The 18,824-nt window shown below is 40.9% G+C and overlaps 2 protein-coding genes across 8 annotated transcripts in view; both read left to right on the forward strand.

Moving 5' to 3' along the window:
- LOC131591415 (FYVE, RhoGEF and PH domain-containing protein 6-like) overlaps positions 1–5,763 on the forward strand; it is a 70,870-nt gene extending 65,107 nt beyond the window's left edge. The window contains exons 20-21 of one of the 2 annotated variants that reach the window (XM_058862086.1): positions 1,360–1,508; positions 3,990–5,763. In XM_058862086.1, coding sequence (XP_058718069.1) covers positions 1,360–1,508; positions 3,990–4,026 — 186 coding nt within the window. In that variant the 3' untranslated portion in view covers positions 4,027–5,763. Of the gene's footprint in view, positions 1–1,359; positions 1,509–3,989 lie in introns of those variants that run through there. The other variant, XR_009280360.1, reaches the window with a different exon arrangement.
- Positions 5,764–10,081: 4,318 nt separating this feature from the next.
- The window catches only part of LOC131591417 (nuclear receptor subfamily 2 group C member 1-like), a 45,747-nt gene continuing 37,004 nt past the window's right edge, over positions 10,082–18,824 (forward strand). The window contains exon 1 of one of the 6 annotated variants that reach the window (XM_058862089.1): positions 10,082–10,195. The gene's annotated coding sequence lies outside the window, so the exon portion shown is untranslated. Of the gene's footprint in view, positions 10,196–10,845; positions 10,869–11,786; positions 11,898–18,824 lie in introns of those variants that run through there. The other 5 variants (XM_058862095.1, XM_058862093.1, XM_058862092.1 and 2 more) reach the window with 5 other exon arrangements.

The following is an 18,824-nucleotide window of genomic DNA, read 5'->3' on the forward strand; positions in this document are numbered from 1 at the left end:
GAAATACTAAAAAAACCCCAAACCCCAACCCAAGTAGTTCTAAAAATAGCTTAAATAATTACATAGAAAACAATTTTGTCATTGTTTTCTTTTATATCAATTAGAAAATAATTTCAGAGCATTGTGCCTCTTCTGGCCTTTGCAAAGGAAACTTTGGCAGAGGTAAAAAAAGAACAAAGTCTGTGACAGTCACCTTAAATTTTCTTTTGCTTTGCTTCCTCTGAGATATCAACCTTACAGAGTAGCTTCAGTTTGCTGTTAACAATCAGAAAATTAATTTTCATATTTTCTTAAACTGAGGACTATCTGTCCTTAGTTTTTGTCTTGGTGAGCCATTGCAGGAGACATTATTTAGAGAGTCTAAAGGCAAGGTGCAGTGCTGCCTTGGCCACTTAAGCTACTTATATTTGTTCCAAGTGATAGAAAGATCGATGGTAAAGAAATCACCTATTAGTAGTATGTAGACCTGAGACAGTAAAAAAGATTGCTCAGCCTTACAGGACTTTTCAAATATCAAGAAAGGCTGCTGTCACAGGACTTTTGTTTCACTGTAGAGGCAATTACCAAAGTCTTCACCTGATGTATCAGTGTTTATGTAAGTTTGGGGGCGGGGGGTTTAAATATTTATTTTTCTTCTGTTCATTAGCGTCGTAGGACCTTGCCTAGTTAAAAAACACTTTTTGGAATTCACACAGGATAAAATCTACTCTTTTTTTAAGATTTTTATTCCAAAAATCCTGTGTATTGTATTCATTAATAAAAAGACAAGAGTATTAAAAAAAAAAAGTAACTGAGATAAATGACGAAGGGTCTTTTCTAGTCAACTGTGAACACTTAGCAACCTTGTTTTCCTCTGTCCTGTTGATTTCCAGCAAAAGAAAGTGAGATAAATTTAGCCATTTAAAGATTTGGATCTTAACTTCAGAGCTTGAGAACACAGGTTTCCTGCATAGCTCCTCCTTTTAGCATACTCAGTGCAGTTTATAGCATCCCACTCCACTTCTGAGCTTGCTGGAGAGAGCACTGGGCTTGATGGGCCTCTGCTGCCAGTGGTGGCTGATCCGTTGATACCAGAAGTCCTTGCCAGGCAGAATGATGAGACCATGCAGTGAAAGCCAAGGCAGAGGCAACCAGGGAAATGAAAAGAGGATCAGTGATGTTGAAGTCTGCAAGGTTTTATTTCCTGTCCCCTGACTCATGCAGGGAGAATATAAAAAGGAGCATTATGTGCGGGTCTATTTGTGATAATTTTTTGTATTGTCTGCTGCAGTGGTATGGTGTATGAAGTCTAAATGCATGCCTTAGTATGTCTTACAAGCTTTAATTTTGTATTTTTTCCTTTTTCTCCCTGTTACATAGGATGTGGCAGCATTAGAGAGCCAGCCTTTACTTGGATTCACAGTCAGTGAAGTAAAAGGTGAAAACTCAGAGTCTAGAGTGTTCCATTTACTGCACAAAAACACTTTATTTTACATATTCAAGGCAGATGATCCCCATTCAGCTCAAAAGTAAGAAACTATTTGAATTAATTTCTGTTACATATTTCTAAAAAATTCAGAAGTGGTGAATGTTAATATTCACACATTAAGCATATGTATAAAAGATCCATATTATATCATAAGTAAATTAAAGTTTTAAATTACTTAAACACAGGGTTCTGGTTTCATTTGTGCTTCTGAAATGAAGGAAGCAGACTCTACTCTGCAAAGGACTGAATGTGGAATGAGAAAGTCAAAGAGAAAATGAGAAATCTTTCTTTTTCCTTGCCCATTCCTCTCACTCTGGTCTACGCAAGTGAAAATTGAATGTTACCTTTGGAAAAATCCAGAAAATGTTTTTAAGAAATAACTGATATGCTCCTTTTTAAATTTCAATTGTTCATATTAATTTTATTAATCAATATATGGCAGTGAAATATAAAGCAAACACTAGAAGTTGGGGGCCAAGGTTTGAAGTGTGTGAGCTGATGCCCATAAGCACCTAGGCATGCACTCGGACCAAAACCTGGCATTCAAAGAACATTCACACAAGCTGTTTTGTTTCAAGTCCTTTCTGAATTTGGAGTCATATTTATCAAGCTATGTATTGTGTCAGTTTCATATAAAATAACCTGGAAGCTTGGTCATTAATCAGTAAAAAACATTAATTACATGATTCATGAAGTAAACTAGAAACGGGCATAGAAGGAATACACGTAAGCTATTTTTCTTACATGCCTATCTTATCTGATTGGTTTCACTGCAGTTTCCCCAAATGAATTTTGCATTATTAAATAGATATGATGCATTTACAAGCCCATTATTAGTGCTTAAACATTCAAATGGATACAGGTTTAGTTTTCTGCAAATAGGAACATTCTAAAAACAAAGTATCCAGTACAATAGGAAATTTTAAACAGCTGAGAACGTGCTTAATGACACTTCTCTACAGAAAAAAAACTGGAAGTCTATTTGATTTTTGGGAGTATTTTGTGCAGATGTGCATAAATGTTTCTTTGTTAATTAAGATGCTATACTGTTGTTTTCCCTGTGTCCTCATTTGTACTATATAAAACAACTAAAAAAACCCCCAGGCATTCAATAAGTTTATTTTTCGACTCAGACAATTGCTTTTCTCATCAGAAGGAAACTTGAAATTGGACATAGTGTATTTTACTGAGGTTAGGAATAACATTAAGTACTTTGAATTTCAATCTTTCTCCAAATATTTAATATCCTTAGGACATTTATGCTGAACCTTCAGAAGAAATGCTGCTTTTACAGCCTTAAAAGGAAAAACAAAAACATGCTGTTGGCCTGTTTGCATCAGTGGGCAGTACTTTTTCCTGATAGGACCAAAAAAATAATCTGATGTATTTATCTAAGTGTGTTAATAAATTTTAACAGATGGTTACTTTTTATTGTGGTTTTAAATTCCAATGCTATGTTCAGTGCTTAAGCTGTTTATTAATTTTTTATTTGTATTCCACTTTAGTTGTTTACAATGTATACATGGCAGTGGAAAGTACTAAAAATATTACTAAAAAGTAAGCTAGGTGTTTGAATTGTGTGTGCAGACATGCCTGAGCACTAATACACGATTAATATGTTAATGCCAAAAGCTTGAATTCAAAGTTCATGCACACAGTTACAAAAGTAAATGCTCAGGGCAAGAGCCAACATCTGTGACTAATGTTTAGATACCCTGTGAATACCAAGACAGTTTGAATTTCCATGATAAAGAAAATTACAGTCTTTGTCTCATTCAGTTCTTCCAAGATTTCCACTCAGGAAAAAAAATATCATTTTGTGGGCCTCTTACCTTTATATAAAGTTCTGTCCTCATTCAGAAAACAGAATTACTTTTTCTGTAGCATCAGAGTGCTTCAGGAACATTATTTTTGCCTTCTTGAGAAGCTGAGGATGTTTATTACCCTCCTAAGTAGGAAAATAAGCCACAGCTATAGGGAATAAAAGTATCTGAATAATAACTTTGAATTTCTAGTTTAAGAAACCTTGGATCAGCTGTTTGGGACTTCCCCCTGTGCCCTCCTTGCCCTTTCCAGCCTTTCCATGTGCCCTTCTCTCTCAGCCCCACTAGTCCTGCCTTTTACCTGCTGCAGAAGCAGAGGTGAAGCCATGCAGATGGCTGCCTCTGTTACAGCAGTGTCCTGATTCCTCCCAGATGATTGCAGTGAAAAAGAGAAATGAGTATTGGGGGTTTTTAAAGGTATACAGAACCTTGGCATAGCCTACTTTTTGAGCATTTGGTTTCCCAGCTTCACCGGTTCTTTGTGCACTGTAACTTCAGGATGGGAGACTTCATTGGATGTCCTTGTACCAGGCAGCTTTGTATGTTTGGACTCATTGGATAGATTTTGGTATTTGCACTCACAGACCAATTGGTAGTGGAAGAATGATGTTACTTCTTGTGTGAATCTGTAGCTAGTGACAGCAACGAGATTTATTCTTTTATCAGCTACTTCCTAACAATGTTTCATTTTCTAACAGGTGGATAGAAGCTTTTCAAGAAGGCACTGTATTATAGCAGCGTCAGCATCGTGTCTGCAAGTTTAAAGGAAAATATCCAAGGATGGTCATAAAACAGACTACAGCAACTGTTCAAAGAAACAGAATCCTGCCGTCGCAACCTACACAAAATTGTATATTTGTCAGGATTAGGAGTTGTTGCATTTTTAGTGTAAAGTAATATTTTTCTAAAGAATTGTATGTATTTCTGTGTTGATACAAAATGTGTTATTTATTAAATTCCAGTGTTTACTTAAATGGGCAGAATTATTTGTGCATTGAAGTCCAAAGTGTCCTCAGAATGGCAGATTGTTGGTCAACAGATTCATAAACTTTATTTAAAAAAGCCCCACAAAACGGATTTGTTGCCGTTTTACTTTTCCTCGTGATTTGTGTATAGGTTCTTGAGTTGCTGATGTTCACTTTGCAATTTAGCAAGGACAGATTAGTATAGGAATTTCACAGATTTGGGATCTGCATTGACTATGTAAGCTCCATTATGAGAAGTTGTATGATATTGATGCTCCTTTCCTTGCATGGCAGTTGAAATCTTGCATACCAGTACATTTAAAAAGTACAACAAATTCTGTATCACAAAACCAAAATAAGGTTCAATTATTAAAAAACAGAAAAGGGAAAAGTATTTTTAAAAAGTTTGCAATTACAGGGATAAGGCACTAGAGCTGTTACAGTACTACAGATGCAAAAGAGACTGAATTAGTTATCTTCCAGCAATTGCAGGATTTATTATCTTTTTATGTTTCCAGTAATAATTCAAAGCAGAATAAAAATACATTTTTGATAATCAAAGACAAAATATCTTACTAGTTTCAAAACTTCATGTCAAATGAGTTCTGTACACAATATGAAACACTGTATAAGCTGTTGTTCAAAGAACAGTAAACAAATATGTGCACCCTCCTCTCTGAAAATTTTAAAACTATTGTATATTTAAATATTATGCTTAAACTGGAATTGCCATACCAAGACAATAGAGCTTTTTTTAGTGCAGGAGGCATTGACAATGCATACCATTCTTTGAAATAACTTTTGTTTACAATATGATTTGTTCTGTTTGATATTTTAAAACAGAATTCAGCTTTAGGTGTTTGGGGTTTGGGGTTTTTTTTCTTAAAGAAAATCATTGGTATACCTCATTAGGAAATACTTATTGATGATTCTGGTGCATTTATTCTATTTAACTTTTAAAAAATTTTAACACTGTAATAGTATAAATGGAACTAGAACTATGAAACTCACATGAAAAGGAAGCCATTTTTATGTCAAATGCAATGCATATGTAGTCAGTTAATTTTACTGTATGAGACACTTGTCATAATCCCCTGAATCAAGCTAGTTGTGGTAACAAAATTAAGAGCAATTAAATTTAATAGTTTGAGTTTCATGTTAATAGCTATTCCATGTTAATAGCTATTTCACAGCAGAAAGAGATGATAGAACAGTTAATATTCATCACACAAAAAGGCCAAGAATGAAAATGTAAACCAAAATTCTCTTATTTCCTCAATATACCTCAAAGTCAGGTCCAAGATACTAACTGAAGAAGCTTGGTTTCCAAGAGCTTCTCTAAAGTTAGTAATGGGATTGGAAGTCAAATTCTTAATATTAACTATACAAGAAACTTCATTGACTTCCAGCATTTCAGTAGAATACTTTATGAATCAGGGACTTAAGGCTGTAGATCTGACTTTCCTCAAGAACACTAGACATTTGACCAGCTAAGGGTTGGCAATGCAGTAGGAGTCTGATCAAAGCCTTTATTCTCTTTTATTGTAATACAAATGTGCTAAATAAATGCTTTTCTCTTGTTCTATACCAGGGGCTTTTACTTCATTTTCAAAAATGACTGCTGACTGAAGCTAATTAATTATTACCATGTCTCTTCAGGGTGATTTCTGACATGAATTTTACTGTATCCAAAAGAAAACTGATATCAATACACTATAGATGTGATTTGTCTTTTCTAGTTTTTAGTATCAAAGGTAAGAGCTTCTTCATATTTTCATGGGGACTGCACACCAATGAAGATGGCAAGTCATGAAGCAGCAAATGAATCAGAAATTTGGCTAGGAGCAAGGCAATTTAATTTCAGTTTTTGCTTTGATATTTTCCCTGCTGCAAAACAGAGCAATAAAAGTCAAAACACACACTGAATAAGGTGCCCAAGTTCTGCTTCATGTGGTATCAAACTACCTCTAGAGGGTTTGGTGCAGAGGGAGAAAATAGCTTAAAGTGTTCTGTGGAAATCAGAGGACTTCTTCCAGAAGTTGTTCATCAATCAAAAAATTTGTGACAGAAATAAATTGGAACAGAGCTTTATAAACACTAGTATATATATTGCAGTCACATTCTGTGTGAAATAAATTGTCCTTGTAAGTGTGTTTGAATCTTTCTTTTCCTCTCTCCTGCATTATTGCTTTGTGCCATATGAAGAACCCACAACACAAGCATTTTCATAACATTTTCAGATGACTGCTTTTCAAACTTGCCCTATTTCTCCAGTTCACCTCCCAGTTTGATTCATTACCATCAAGAGTAAAATATTTACATCTTGATTTGGCTAAACACTAAAACAAGATCAGAAGTTTTTAGACACCTGGCTACCTCCTCTTCTAAGAATTTATAGTTCATAATCAATTTAAGATTGGTTAGTTGAGTATGAGACAAACATTAGCATTGGATATTAGTTCTAACATTTTTATTCATAGATAAATTAAAGCTTCTAGAATCCTGAATTCTCTTTAACTTAAAACTATGTGCCCAAAGGACTTAAAACAAACAGAGCAGCTTTGGAACACATTTTACTAAATATTTTGTGCATGGAAACTCAATTACTCAACTATGTTTATTACATCATAATGTAAAGAGATGTCTGGAAAGACACATTCAGTGCATTTGTTTGCTGTAACTGCTGTCCCCTATTTACTATCCAAATAGGCTTTTATTTGGAGCAGTCCTAAATCATACTGTCTAAATGGAAGAATAGAATTTTTATTTTGTAACTGAAAACAGTTTAAAGTTGTAAATATTTCTGTGGATATTCATCATTTTGTATAAATAAATAAATTCACATTATTTGAGTCTACGTCTTTTAATATTTTCAGGTTTTATTTACTATGTAATTTGTGTATTCAGTGATTTTCAAACAGCAGAATTTGCTGCCATTACCTGCACATCAGTCTTACTTTAAAAATCATTCTCGAGAATTAAGGGGGCTGAATCTATGTGAAGGGTGTTACATTAATAAATGCTTTTGTGAAATGTAGTTCTGCTGTATCAAAGTATGACTGAATCACAGCTTCTGTTGGCTTTGGATCCTTCATGTGGGTCAGAACAACCCCAGCAGGCTTGGGGCAGGCAGAGTGTCTGGAAAATGATTGGGGGGTGCTGGTCAACAGCAGCTGAACGCAAGCCAGCTGTGCCCAGATAGCAAAGAAGGCCAATGGCTGCCTGGCCTGGATCAGCAGTAGTGGGGCCAGCAGGACCAGGGCAGGGATTGTCCCCATGTCACTGCTGAGGCCACGCCTTAAATGCCATGTCCAGTTCTGGGCCCCTCACTGCAAGAAAGATATTGAGGTGCTGGGTTGTGTCCAGAGAAGGGCAGTGGAGCTGAGGAAGGGCCTGGAGCACAAGTCTGATGAGGAGTGGCTGAGGGAGCTGTGGGTGTTTAGTCTGGAAACAAGGAGGCTCGGGACACCTTACTGACCTCTTCAAGCACCTGAAGGGAGGTTGTAGCCACGTGCTCAGCTGCTTTGCTCAAATAACAAGGAACAGGACAAGAGGAAATTACTTCAAGTTGCAAAAGGGGAGATTTAGATTAGATATTAGGAAAAATTCTTCACCTGAAGGGTTGCCAAGCACTGTCACAGACTGCCCTGGGAAGCCGGGGACTCACCATCCCTGGAGGTATTTAAAAGATGTGCAGATGTGGCACTTTGGGACATGGTTTAAGTGGTGGACTTAGCAGTTGCTGGGGTAAAAGTTGGACTCAATGATCTTAGAGGTCTTTTCCAACCTCAATGATTCTTTAATTCTGTAAGTATTTTAGCAGGGCATGTAAGGGAAAAAATTTTCTGTCAGGCTAGTTACGTTGCCTCCTTACATATGTTTGAAAGCAATTTTTAAAAAACTTGCGGTAACAGCAGAAAAGGATTTTCTTCTATGTGTGTTTTTGATAGGGATGTGTCTCCTGTAATCCTGGCTGACACAGCTGCAGAGACATGCCTTCATATACAGATCAAGTATGAATTGGGTCACTTGCTAAGAAAAAAACAAAGTATGTTCTACTGGTTACAGTGACATTTCTGCTGTACTGAGGATATCTGAATACTTGGCTTAAATAAGCTTTGGTGCAAATTATTTGGCATTTGTTAAACTGCTCTAAGCTCCAGTATTTAGAAGGTGGATGTGCAGCTCAAGCTAGTTTGGGAAGTGACAAGTACTATAAATTGAGAGTGCTGCAACGCTTGACACTTAAAGGAATTGCTTAGCAAGTTAATTTTTCTGACTTCAAAATTCTTCACTGAGTTAATTTGCATTCTGTTTTTGGGAAGGTCTTTGATCAAAGAGCAAAATACAATGTTTCCAAGTACTGATTGACCTGGTGATCCTGAGCTAGGGTTGATAGATACAGGTGCAGCTGTGGGACTGGCAGCGAGAAGAGAGTAAAGGAATTGACAAGACAAGAGCGTGCATAATTTCTTTAATGTTAACACATAAAGTTACTTGTATTCTTTAGGGTTTTTTCCTAACACTGCTCTTCAGATGTTGATGCTTATGTCATCTGATTCAGTAGAAATTGCATAAAATGGTCTAAATGATTTCCAGATCATGAAATTGCACATACGGCCCCAGTGACCTAAATGATCTTGAAGTTGCTGCTGATCTCTGACCACAGCTACACCATCTTCATTGAACAGATGAAAGAAGAAGAAGGGAAAGGCTGTATTTAAAGTATAAAACTCTTACAATTCAGGTAATTTAAATAATTAGCATAAACTAAGGAAGTAGCTAACACTACTTTGGTCCAAACGGATGTTGAGGCAGAGCCAGAGCAGCAGCAAGTTGTTCTCGTGGCACTACGCTTGCAGGAACAGGCACTCACTGGCAGCCAGGCCATTGCCTTCCCAAGAGCACTGTTGAGATTTAAGGACAGAACTTGCTTTTGCCATGCAGGCGAAGCGCAGCTCTTTCAGACTTAGCTGGTTGAACTGCTACAGTGACTGTGCGAGGCACTGTGTGTGCTTCCCTCACATTGCATGTTTCAAACCCAGCCTGCCAGTCTTGCCTATGGACCTGCCTCAACCAGGAGAGCGCACCGAGCTCCCCGAAGCCCAAATGCTGTGTTGTGCACCTGTAATGTTCAGCTCCGCTCTGTCCCATTTCTCTGCAGGGAACTGCTGTGGGGGTTTGGAGACTTGTGCCCTCCACTCGATGGGCAGAACACTCGGGAATTGTGTTCCATTTTGGAACCCTCACTCTAATAAGGAGCATCCAGAGAAAGTGAACAAGGCTCCGGAAGGGTCTCGAAAACATGCTTTACGAGGAAGGCCCGATGGAGCTGGGTTTGTTTAATCTCAGGAAGAGGAGGCTTAGGGGGGCCCTCACGGCTCTCACAACTACCTGTAAGAAGGGTGTAGTGAGGCGAGGGACTGGTCTCTTCTGCTGTGTCTGCAGCGAGAGAACTAAAGAAGTGCCTTTAAGCGGTACCAGGAGAGATTTCCAGATCAGGAAAAAATCTTTTTTTTAGGATGGTCGGGCACCAGAACAGGATGCCCAGGGAAGTCGGAGTCACTATTGCCTGGAGGTGTTTTAAGAGGCGCCTGATCGGGTGGTGTGGTTTAGGTGTTACAGTGGCAGCAGTGCTGCCTGCACGGTTGCACTGGCCGATCTTACAGGTCTGTTCCAACCGCGACGGCCCTGGTCCCACGCCCCTGCCCGCAGGCTGCGGGCCCGGCCCGGTCCGGTCCCGTTACCGAGCGCCGCCCAGGGCCCCGCCCTCACCGCCGCGCGCCCGGGCGCGAGTCTCGAGCGCTGGCGCAGGCGCAGAGCCCGCGGCGGGGCGGGGCCGAGCGGCGGCGGAGGCGGGGTCGCGAACTCTGACCCCCGGGAGCCGGAGCCGCGCCGCCGCTAAAGAAACCCGCCGGACCGGGCACCGGGCCCGCCAGGTGAGAGCGAGACCCCCAACAGCCGAGGGACGCCCCCCGCAGCGGGCGCGGCCCGGCGGCAGGAGCAGCGGGGGCGGCCGCGCTGTAACGGTGCGGGCCCGCGCGGCTCCCGGCCGCCACCGCTGCGGAACGTGGAGCGGAGCGCGCCCGCCCCGCCCCGGGGCCCGGCCCGGCCCCGGGCGGCCCCGCGCCCCCCGACCTTTCACCTACAGGAACCGCTTGCGTGTCCCGCCGCTCCGCATCCGGGCGGCGCAGGCCGCCGCTTCCCGCGGGAGCCGGGCAGCGGAGCCGCGGGCGGAGGCGGCGATGGGCGATGCCCCCTCATGCTGGGCCCCGGCCCCGCGCAGCCATTTTGTGCGGAGCGCCGCGGCGGGGGCGGGCACGGCGCTGGCTCCGCGCCGCCCGGTGAACCCTCGGGCGGGGGAGATGTGAGGGCAGCGAGCCGGGGCGGCGGGGCCGGCTGGGGCCGGAGGAGCCCCGGCGTTGCGCTATAGCTTGGCCTCGGTGCATCTCCCTTTCCCCCTCCCGAGCCCTGCGCGTCAGCGTTCCCGGGGGGCGGCCGTGCGCTTCCCCGAACCCCCCAGGCACTCTCTGCCTGCCGACGGCATCGCCCCGCCGGTTCGCTCCTCTTGTATATCCCTGGCGGCTATCTGGGTTTATTTGGGTTAAGGCGGTATGTCCTGAGCAACACCCGGTATTATTTTTATTGGGTCAGATGACCGTGTCGCTGTTCCTTATTTTGTCTGGTTGGGTGGGGCATTTATTCTGAGCTGCGGAGTTTGTGGAGTCTTTATTTTTCCTTTGTTGCCATATATTGCTGTGGATGTAAAAAGCACGGCCGCATGCCCCAGGATGCGCTTACATCTGCAGGTTGTGGAGGGAATAGGGGAGATGCTGTGTGTTGTACAAGTGAACTTATACAACAGAAGAGGGAAAAAAGGTCTTGATACTGATTTTACTGAAAGACGAGTGTGTGAACATGATTCTTGAAAAATCAGGCATTCATGCCTATGTGAAATCTCTGATTTGAAACTACTAATGTCAGCAGAGTGGACTTGCGAAGTGGTGTAGCAGGAAGAGCTGCATCCATGTAATGGAAAATAAGATGGGAAAAAAATTCAAATAGTTTTCTGTAGGACAGCTTCCTGGTTTTGCAATCAGAGTTATGCAAGTAGAAGTATCTGGTGGGAAAACATCACCATTTCTGTGCCAGTTCAGACAGTGTTCATCTGGTGACTCTTTGAAATTTTGTATGGCTTTTTCTGAAAGCTATTTTTCTGAAAATAATTCCGTGAATATTTTCCCCACCCCCTTTAGTCCATGGGTGGTGGTTGTGACATGAAATGTCCAATACAGCGTTTAGCCCACGGCTTGGTCCTTGCTGTTCAACTTTATTCAGGGGCACTTGTTTGAGTGAAGTCTTAAGGTGTGTGAAATGTTTGCCTGCTGCTCTCTGTAGCTCTTTCTCCAGAGATATTGCTGAACCTCTCTTATCACAGGACTAAGTATTTTCATGTGATGGTGGTCAGCTGTATGTGTGCACATACAAGGAAGGTAACTGAGATCACCCGGAGGAGTGTGCAGTTCTCAGCTGCTTCTGCACTTCCTGTGCACTGCTCTGAATGGCTGGACACCTCTTGCTAAGTCTGCTGCATTCTGCAACAACAAATCAAGATTACAGAAAGAAGCTGACAGTAGATAAGTTAAATCAGCTTTAACTTTTCTCCTCAATTCTTATTAAGAATTATTTCTTATATTTCTGGTTTTCTTACTGGTTGTATTTTCTTGCGAAACATACTCTTGAAGGGAACAAGTTTCATTGGAGTTCTGGTATCTTTAAGAAAATAGTCATATTGTAGGTTATATTGTGGAATAGGGTTGGTTGGGTTTTTTTTGTTTGGAGTTTTAATGGTTTTGGTGCTTTTATTAAAGTCTGCCTTAATTTTTCAGTTTAAGGTTCTTAGCCTGTGAAGAGAAAGCCCTAAGCAACATGTGGAACTGAAGCTGACATGGTTTTAGGGGAAAGAGAGTTGACCCAGATGACCTCCAGAAGTACCTTTCAACATCATTTCATGATTGTATTGTTATTAAAGGTCAGGGGGAGGAGGCAGGTGTGCAGGGAACCAAAACCAAACAAAACCCCACTGATACTGTAGCATGCAGCTAAATAGCTCACCTGTGAAATACAGCTACAGAATGCTTATAGCTAATGTGGTAGTCCAGTGAAAACTGGTTTTGATCCATAATGTGAAACTTCATATTTACAATAGTAAGATTAGTTTGTGCCCTATGCTTATACTCCATTTTTGCTTTAATTTATCATGTGCTTAATGTATTATGTAATTAAAGTTTGTGCAGCTAGTGAATTTGCTGAACTTACCCTGGAGTTTGTGAAGGAAAGCATTCTCCCTAAAGAAAGTAATTTGCTTCTAATGTTTGGGTCAAAAAACCCTAAAACAAAAGCAGTACCTCTTGCTTAAATAAGGAGTTTTAATTGTATGTAAGAACTAGAGCGGTGTCACATCTTAACTTGTCCGTGTTTGTTCTGCTAGTGGATGAAGTGCGGCTCTCAGCTGCCAAGTGCTGCAGCTGGTACAGGGTGTGTGTCTGTCCTGCTTCAGCAGCCATCCTGGCTTAAGCACTTCTAATAGTAACCTTTGCTAGCCTCAGTTATTTTGGCTGATGGAGATCAGGGAGCCCTGAGGCCTGTGGTGGGTTGGACATCCTCTGTGAGGAAGCAGTAACCTGCTGGGGAGGTTACCCCGCAGGCTCTGCCTGGCACAGCTCTCTGCTTTTTGTCACACACAGGCTGCAGTGTGCCACCAACAGTGACCATCAGGGGAAACTAAGCTGTACCTGGGTTACTTTCTGGCAAAGTTTTTAATTTTTTTTTTATTCCTTCCCCCTCAGTGGTGTTTCTGGCTGCTTTTAGCACTTTAAACTTGTGCCTGTACATTACTGGGATCAAGTAACCTGCCACAAAACAGAATTATATCAGTAGAATTTTGTGGATAAAACTGTGAAGGTACAGTTAATTAAATTCTTACTCTTGTGTATGCAGACCTGTCCATATTTTTACCCTTCAGTCATCAGTTTTTAATTCCAGAGATTACTGCATTACTTGCCAAAATCTTAAATCAGCAAAGGATTTATTTTTCGTAAAACCAAACTCTTTAAAATTCCAGTTCTCTGAGACTGGAAGACGACTTGTGCTATCTGAGCCCCATGTATCTGATGATGCAGTGCTGCAGATTTTGTAAGGAAATACATTCCTTCCTGAAAATCATGGTCTAAGACCTGCCTTTCCGTATCAATATTTAGATGGATTTTGTTGACTTTGCCAGGCCTTCTCTAAAAGGCTGCTTACATTTGTTTAGCCTAAATTACTTTTGTTCAACTTGGTAGTAAGCCAGGCTGGACTAAGCTCAGTATTTGAATGCCTTTGTCGGAAGTCAAAGTGGAAACTTGAAAAATATAAACCACTAAAAAACTAAAGCCAAACCCTCTGCTATTGTCATATTAGCTCTCATAAAAGGTTATTTCATTCCAAATATGTTGAGGTTGCTGTTTATAGTTTAGCAGTAACTTCGTGGTGTGAGAACTACCCCATTTAGTGTAGTAATGTGTTTCCTTTGAAGTATTAGCAGGACAGTGTGTCAGCATGACTCTTAATTTGACTTAATATGAAGATTTTTTCAGCATGCTTTTAACATGTTTATAGGAATTAAGAAAATCCCAAACCCAAGAAAAAAAATTTCACAAACCCACACCCTTTTAACAAAACCTAATCCTGTGTAGTTGATAACAAAGGAAAAAACCAGAGAATCACAAAATGACTTGGGTTGGAAGGAAGCATAAAGATCATCTAGTTCTAACTGCCTGCCGTGGGCAGGGATGCCACGCTCTACATTATTTTGCTCAGAGCCCGATAAAACCGGGCCTTGAATGTTTCCAGGGATGGAGCATCCATTGATTCTCTGGGCAACCTGTTCTAGGGCCTCACCACCCTCACAGTAAAGAATTTCTTAATATCTAATCTATACTTGCTCTTTTTCAGTTGGAAGCCATTCCCCTTTGTCTTGTCACTACATGTTCTTTAATTAAAAAGTCCCTCTCCATCTTGTGGGCTCCCTTCAGATACTGGAAGGCTGCAGTTAGGTCACTCTAAGCCTTCTCTTCTTCAGGTTGAGCAATCCTAATTCACTCAGCCTTTCTTCACAGGAGAGGTGCTCCATCCCTCTGATCATCTTGGTGTCCCTCCTCTGGACTCTCTCCAGCAGCTCCATGTTCTTCCTGTTCTGGGACCCCAGAGCTGATGCAGCCCTGCAGGTGGGGTCTCAGCAGAGCAGAGCAGAGGGGCAGAATCCCCTCCCTGGCCCTGCTGCCCATGCTGCTTTGGATGCAGCCCAGGACATGTTTGGCTTTCTGGGTTGCCAATCCACATTGCTGTGTCCAGCCTTTCATCCAGGAGAACTCTCAAGTCCTTGGCAGGGCTGCTCTTGATCAGTTCATCCCCCAGAATATTTTACATGGAACAATGCCAACAGTGATTTACTGGAAGGATGTGTGAGGAACTCAGTTTTGTTGTATGGGGGTTTTGCTTCTTTGGGTTTTTTGTTTTGTTTTTCCTTTTTGTCTGAAGGAAGCTTCCATGGATATGCAGATGTGCAAGTTTGTATGGGTTGTCTTATTGGTAGTACGACTGTTGGTAGTTGAAAAGGTTTGCTGATTTCTGTAGAGTACCTTCATGCATCAGCAGCCTCATCTGTGGCTGTAGTTGAGTGAATACTCCAAATGGTCATCTTGCATAACACCTGAATGGACAATTTGGCATTACAGATAAGCTGGTGTAACATTGTGGGCTTTTTTCCAAAAATAAATGTTCTTGATTCTGCTTCCACTTGCTTTTCCTGTATTCTGTGTAACAACTGTTAGGTGCAGGGTGAATAAAGTCAGAAGATGAGTTTACAGGTATACATCCATGAAGGCAAATGCAGAGGGGAACAAAGCCAGCAGTGGGGCTACCTCTTATGAAATACTTTGATTGTACCATAGAGGAGGTACTGTCTCCAGGTGTTCAGAAAGAAAGGTTTGTCCTCCCTGTGCAGGGTGATCTTTCTGTGCCTGCTGAAATGGACCTGGCTGAACCTAACCCAGTGAATGGAGAAGTCTTCAGCCAGATGAGCTTCCTGGTCCTGGTTCCTGGTGTGGCTTCAGCTCTGGTGCAGGGAATCAGTTTGGGGTTTTTTTCTCATGTCCTTTTGCAGGCTTCAGGTGGAGATGCAGGTTATGGCTGATAGTACACAGGGCAGGTTGATGTGATTAAGTGGCTGTCTTGTTGTCTAGCTCTGGCATGTAGCCAGTGCTCATGTGAGTAGACTACACTTGCAGACAGCCTCCTTGCCTTTCCTCCTTCTTTTCCCGGTTGGTTATGGGACTGGTGAACTAAGTCAGCTCACATGTAGCTGGTGGGGCAGGTTCTAGAGATACCATGATAAAAGAAGCAAAAGCCAAGGCCTAAAAGTGGGACTATCCTTTTGGTGACCCAAACTGTAAAAATGATTTGTTAGTCACCTGAAAATTTATCCTAGTGATTATTTTCTCCTGTTTCCTTCCATTGTAGCACTTGATTACAAGAAAGGATAGTGAGAGCACTGATTCTAAATTAATTGCACAGGCATGCCTACAAATGCATCTCTTTCTGTATCGCTCTGTGCCTTTTAATTACTCTCTTATGCTTTTGCAAGCATCTCATTTTCCTTTGCTTGCCTGCAGATCCAGCTGCTTCAGTTTCATGTTGTTACTTGTCTCTTAGATATGCACTATCTAAATCTTGATCTCATGCGAATTTAAAAAACAGTATCTAACTGGGTGTCAAGGGTTACATAAATATTCCTCAGTTCATTGATAATCTTACTCCTTTAAATCTGCCAGCTGTTCTACCCTCTTGAACAGTGTGGTTTATAGAACAATAATCCAAGAATAGCTCATTTAGCTTGCCATGTTCATTGAGCTTTTCCTGTATGAAGCACAGAGCACAGTAACATCATTTGTTTCACAAATGTTTGAATTCCTTGGCTTAATTTATTATCTATAAAGCATTGCAGAAAACTGCTCTCAAGTATAAAGAAATCTTGGGGGGTTCCTTAACTTATTTAAGCACTAACTCAGGCATGTTTAATCACAGAGGGATCATTAAGTGCATTCTATTTCATGTGTAGGAGTTTATTAAACAACTTTGGCACAAACTATGCTGAATTCTTAATTAGTATATGATTAGTTTGATAATGGAAGTGAGGACTATTTTCCATTTTGAGGTACAGAATACCTGTAAGCCCAATGTGATGACCTGAGCTAAAATCCTTAGTTGACATTGAGGTGTGTTGAAATCTTTCAGTACTGAAGCAGTGTGACTACAGAGAGATTGTTTCCTCTTCTTTTGCAGTTAGTTTTCTATTATATTAACTTTTTGAGCTTTCTTAAAAGGTCATGTTGACCTTCCTGTGTTTGTCTTTATTGTGTGTCATGGTTTAACCCAAGGTAGCCACTTGCTCACTCCCCCACCAGTGGGACTGGGGTGAGAATCGGAAGGGTAAAAGTTGGAAAACTCGTGGGTTGAGATAAAGACAGTTCAGGAGGGAAAGCAAAAGCCACACAGACAAGCAAATTGAAACAAGGAATAATTCACTGTATCCAGTTGATAAGCTGGTGTTCAGCCATCTCCAGGGCAGGTTGCTGGCTGAATATCTGATGTGATGGCAGAGCCCAATCCTGTGTAATGGTTCCTTGGGAAGATGAATGCCATCACTCCCATCTCCTTCTTCCTGTTTCCATTTTTATATACTGAGCATGATGTCATATGGTGCAGAATATACCTTTCTGTCCTGGCTGTATCTGCCACCCACCTCCCATGTGCTTCCAGCTTCCTCACCGGTGTGGCAGCACAAAAAGCAGAAAAGGTCTTGGCTGTGTGCAAGCACTGCTCAGAAATAAAAACATCTCTGTGTTATCAGCCCTGTGTTCATGACAAATTCAAAACACAGCCCCATATCCGCTACTGTGAAGAAAATTAACTTTCCCCCAGCCAAAACCAGCACACTGATAAAAGAACAAAAAGTAAAGTTGACAGTCTTCATGCTGATGTGGTTTGTTCTTACTCATTTCAAGGACATTACATCAGAATCAAGGCACTTGATAGTGGAGCAGCTATACCAACAGTCTAATATAATAAAATGAGAGATGTCATATCAAATTAAGCATTGAAACATAAAGAAATATACTTCCTGCAACTACTTTTAAAGTCCTTAGACTACCCTGGTATGATATTTAAAAATACTATTAATAGGAACCTCCTACTAGGACAATTAAAGTTGTATAACTTTTATCCCTGGAGAAGGGTAAGTTAAACTGTGATGTCTTCTGGGTATAACTCAACTGTACTAGTGGAGAGGTTAGTGCTTCTGACTACCAACCTTCAAAATTGCTGTCTGCTCTCATGGGACTGTTTCCTGACCCATTTGAGTTGAAGTAAGCCTGAAATACTTTAAAAAGTATTTCATAAGTTGTTTTGACTAAAACATTGAGAAAACTCTGGCACATAAAAGCTGAGGAAGAAGTAGAGAGGAGGGGTTTAATTGGCGCAAACTAGGGAAAGTTTTCCACTGCTATGGCAGCCTACAGAGTGCTTATCTAAAGTAGCAGTGGAACGCCACTGAACTTGTGATGCCAGATTCACCACCAGCCAGTTTATACTGACGATAGTGATGCATTTAAAAATAATTCTGAGTCTTGTCAAGAAGGCTGACTAATTCATTTACTAGGGACATAGACTAACAGTATGTAACTTACAGCCAAAAAGATTTTGGTAGCATTTTGAGTGTGAAGGTGGAACAGAAGAGCAATAAGTGCATTTTAGTGCATTTAAGAGGAAGTCTAATGCTTGCCTTCTGTCAAAATGCCTGCTTTTAAATGCTGCTTCTAGTGGATGGGTGGGATTGATCTTTTGTAAGGAAAAGGGATGGATTTACAATTCTGTTTATTATTTTTTCAAATGTTTTTGAAATAGCTTCATTTTTTATTTAATTACATGGCAAATAATGCTGTGAAACACTCAAGGAATAAATTTGAAAACAAGTTCAGTGATTATCCTTGTAAAGCAGGTCTAATCAGTGTAAATACAGATGCTGACATTTGTGTCACTCTGTACCTAGAGCAACAGAAGCAAAACGTTTCTGTGCTTTGTATCTTCTGAGAAGGAGATTTTCCCCTGTTCCCAGAAATAAGAAAATAGGCAAAAGGATCATCACAGACTAAGGGAATACAAGGCTGCCAAGCTAGAATGTGTTGTACATTTGCAGAGGCAGCAGTCTAATCATATTGACAGTCTTAATGTTGTTAATTTGACATAGTTGTCAGCAACACATCTTTTTAAAGGAAAATTTTAGAAATATTGGTTTTTCTGTAGTTTTGCAGTGTGTCAGATCTTAATGGTAGATCTGCAGAAAGTTGTAGAAGGAAGTGAGAGCTTAAATTGTGACAGTGTCATTGGCTAAATGGCTGTGGGACAAAGCTCTTCTTACCACTTAATTTTTCAGAAATTTTGTGGTAAAAGTAAAGGCAAGGATTTTAG

Source organism: Poecile atricapillus, chromosome W (genome assembly GCF_030490865.1).
Source record: "Poecile atricapillus isolate bPoeAtr1 chromosome W, bPoeAtr1.hap1, whole genome shotgun sequence".
In the NCBI taxonomy this organism is placed as follows: Eukaryota; Metazoa; Chordata; class Aves; order Passeriformes; family Paridae; genus Poecile; species Poecile atricapillus.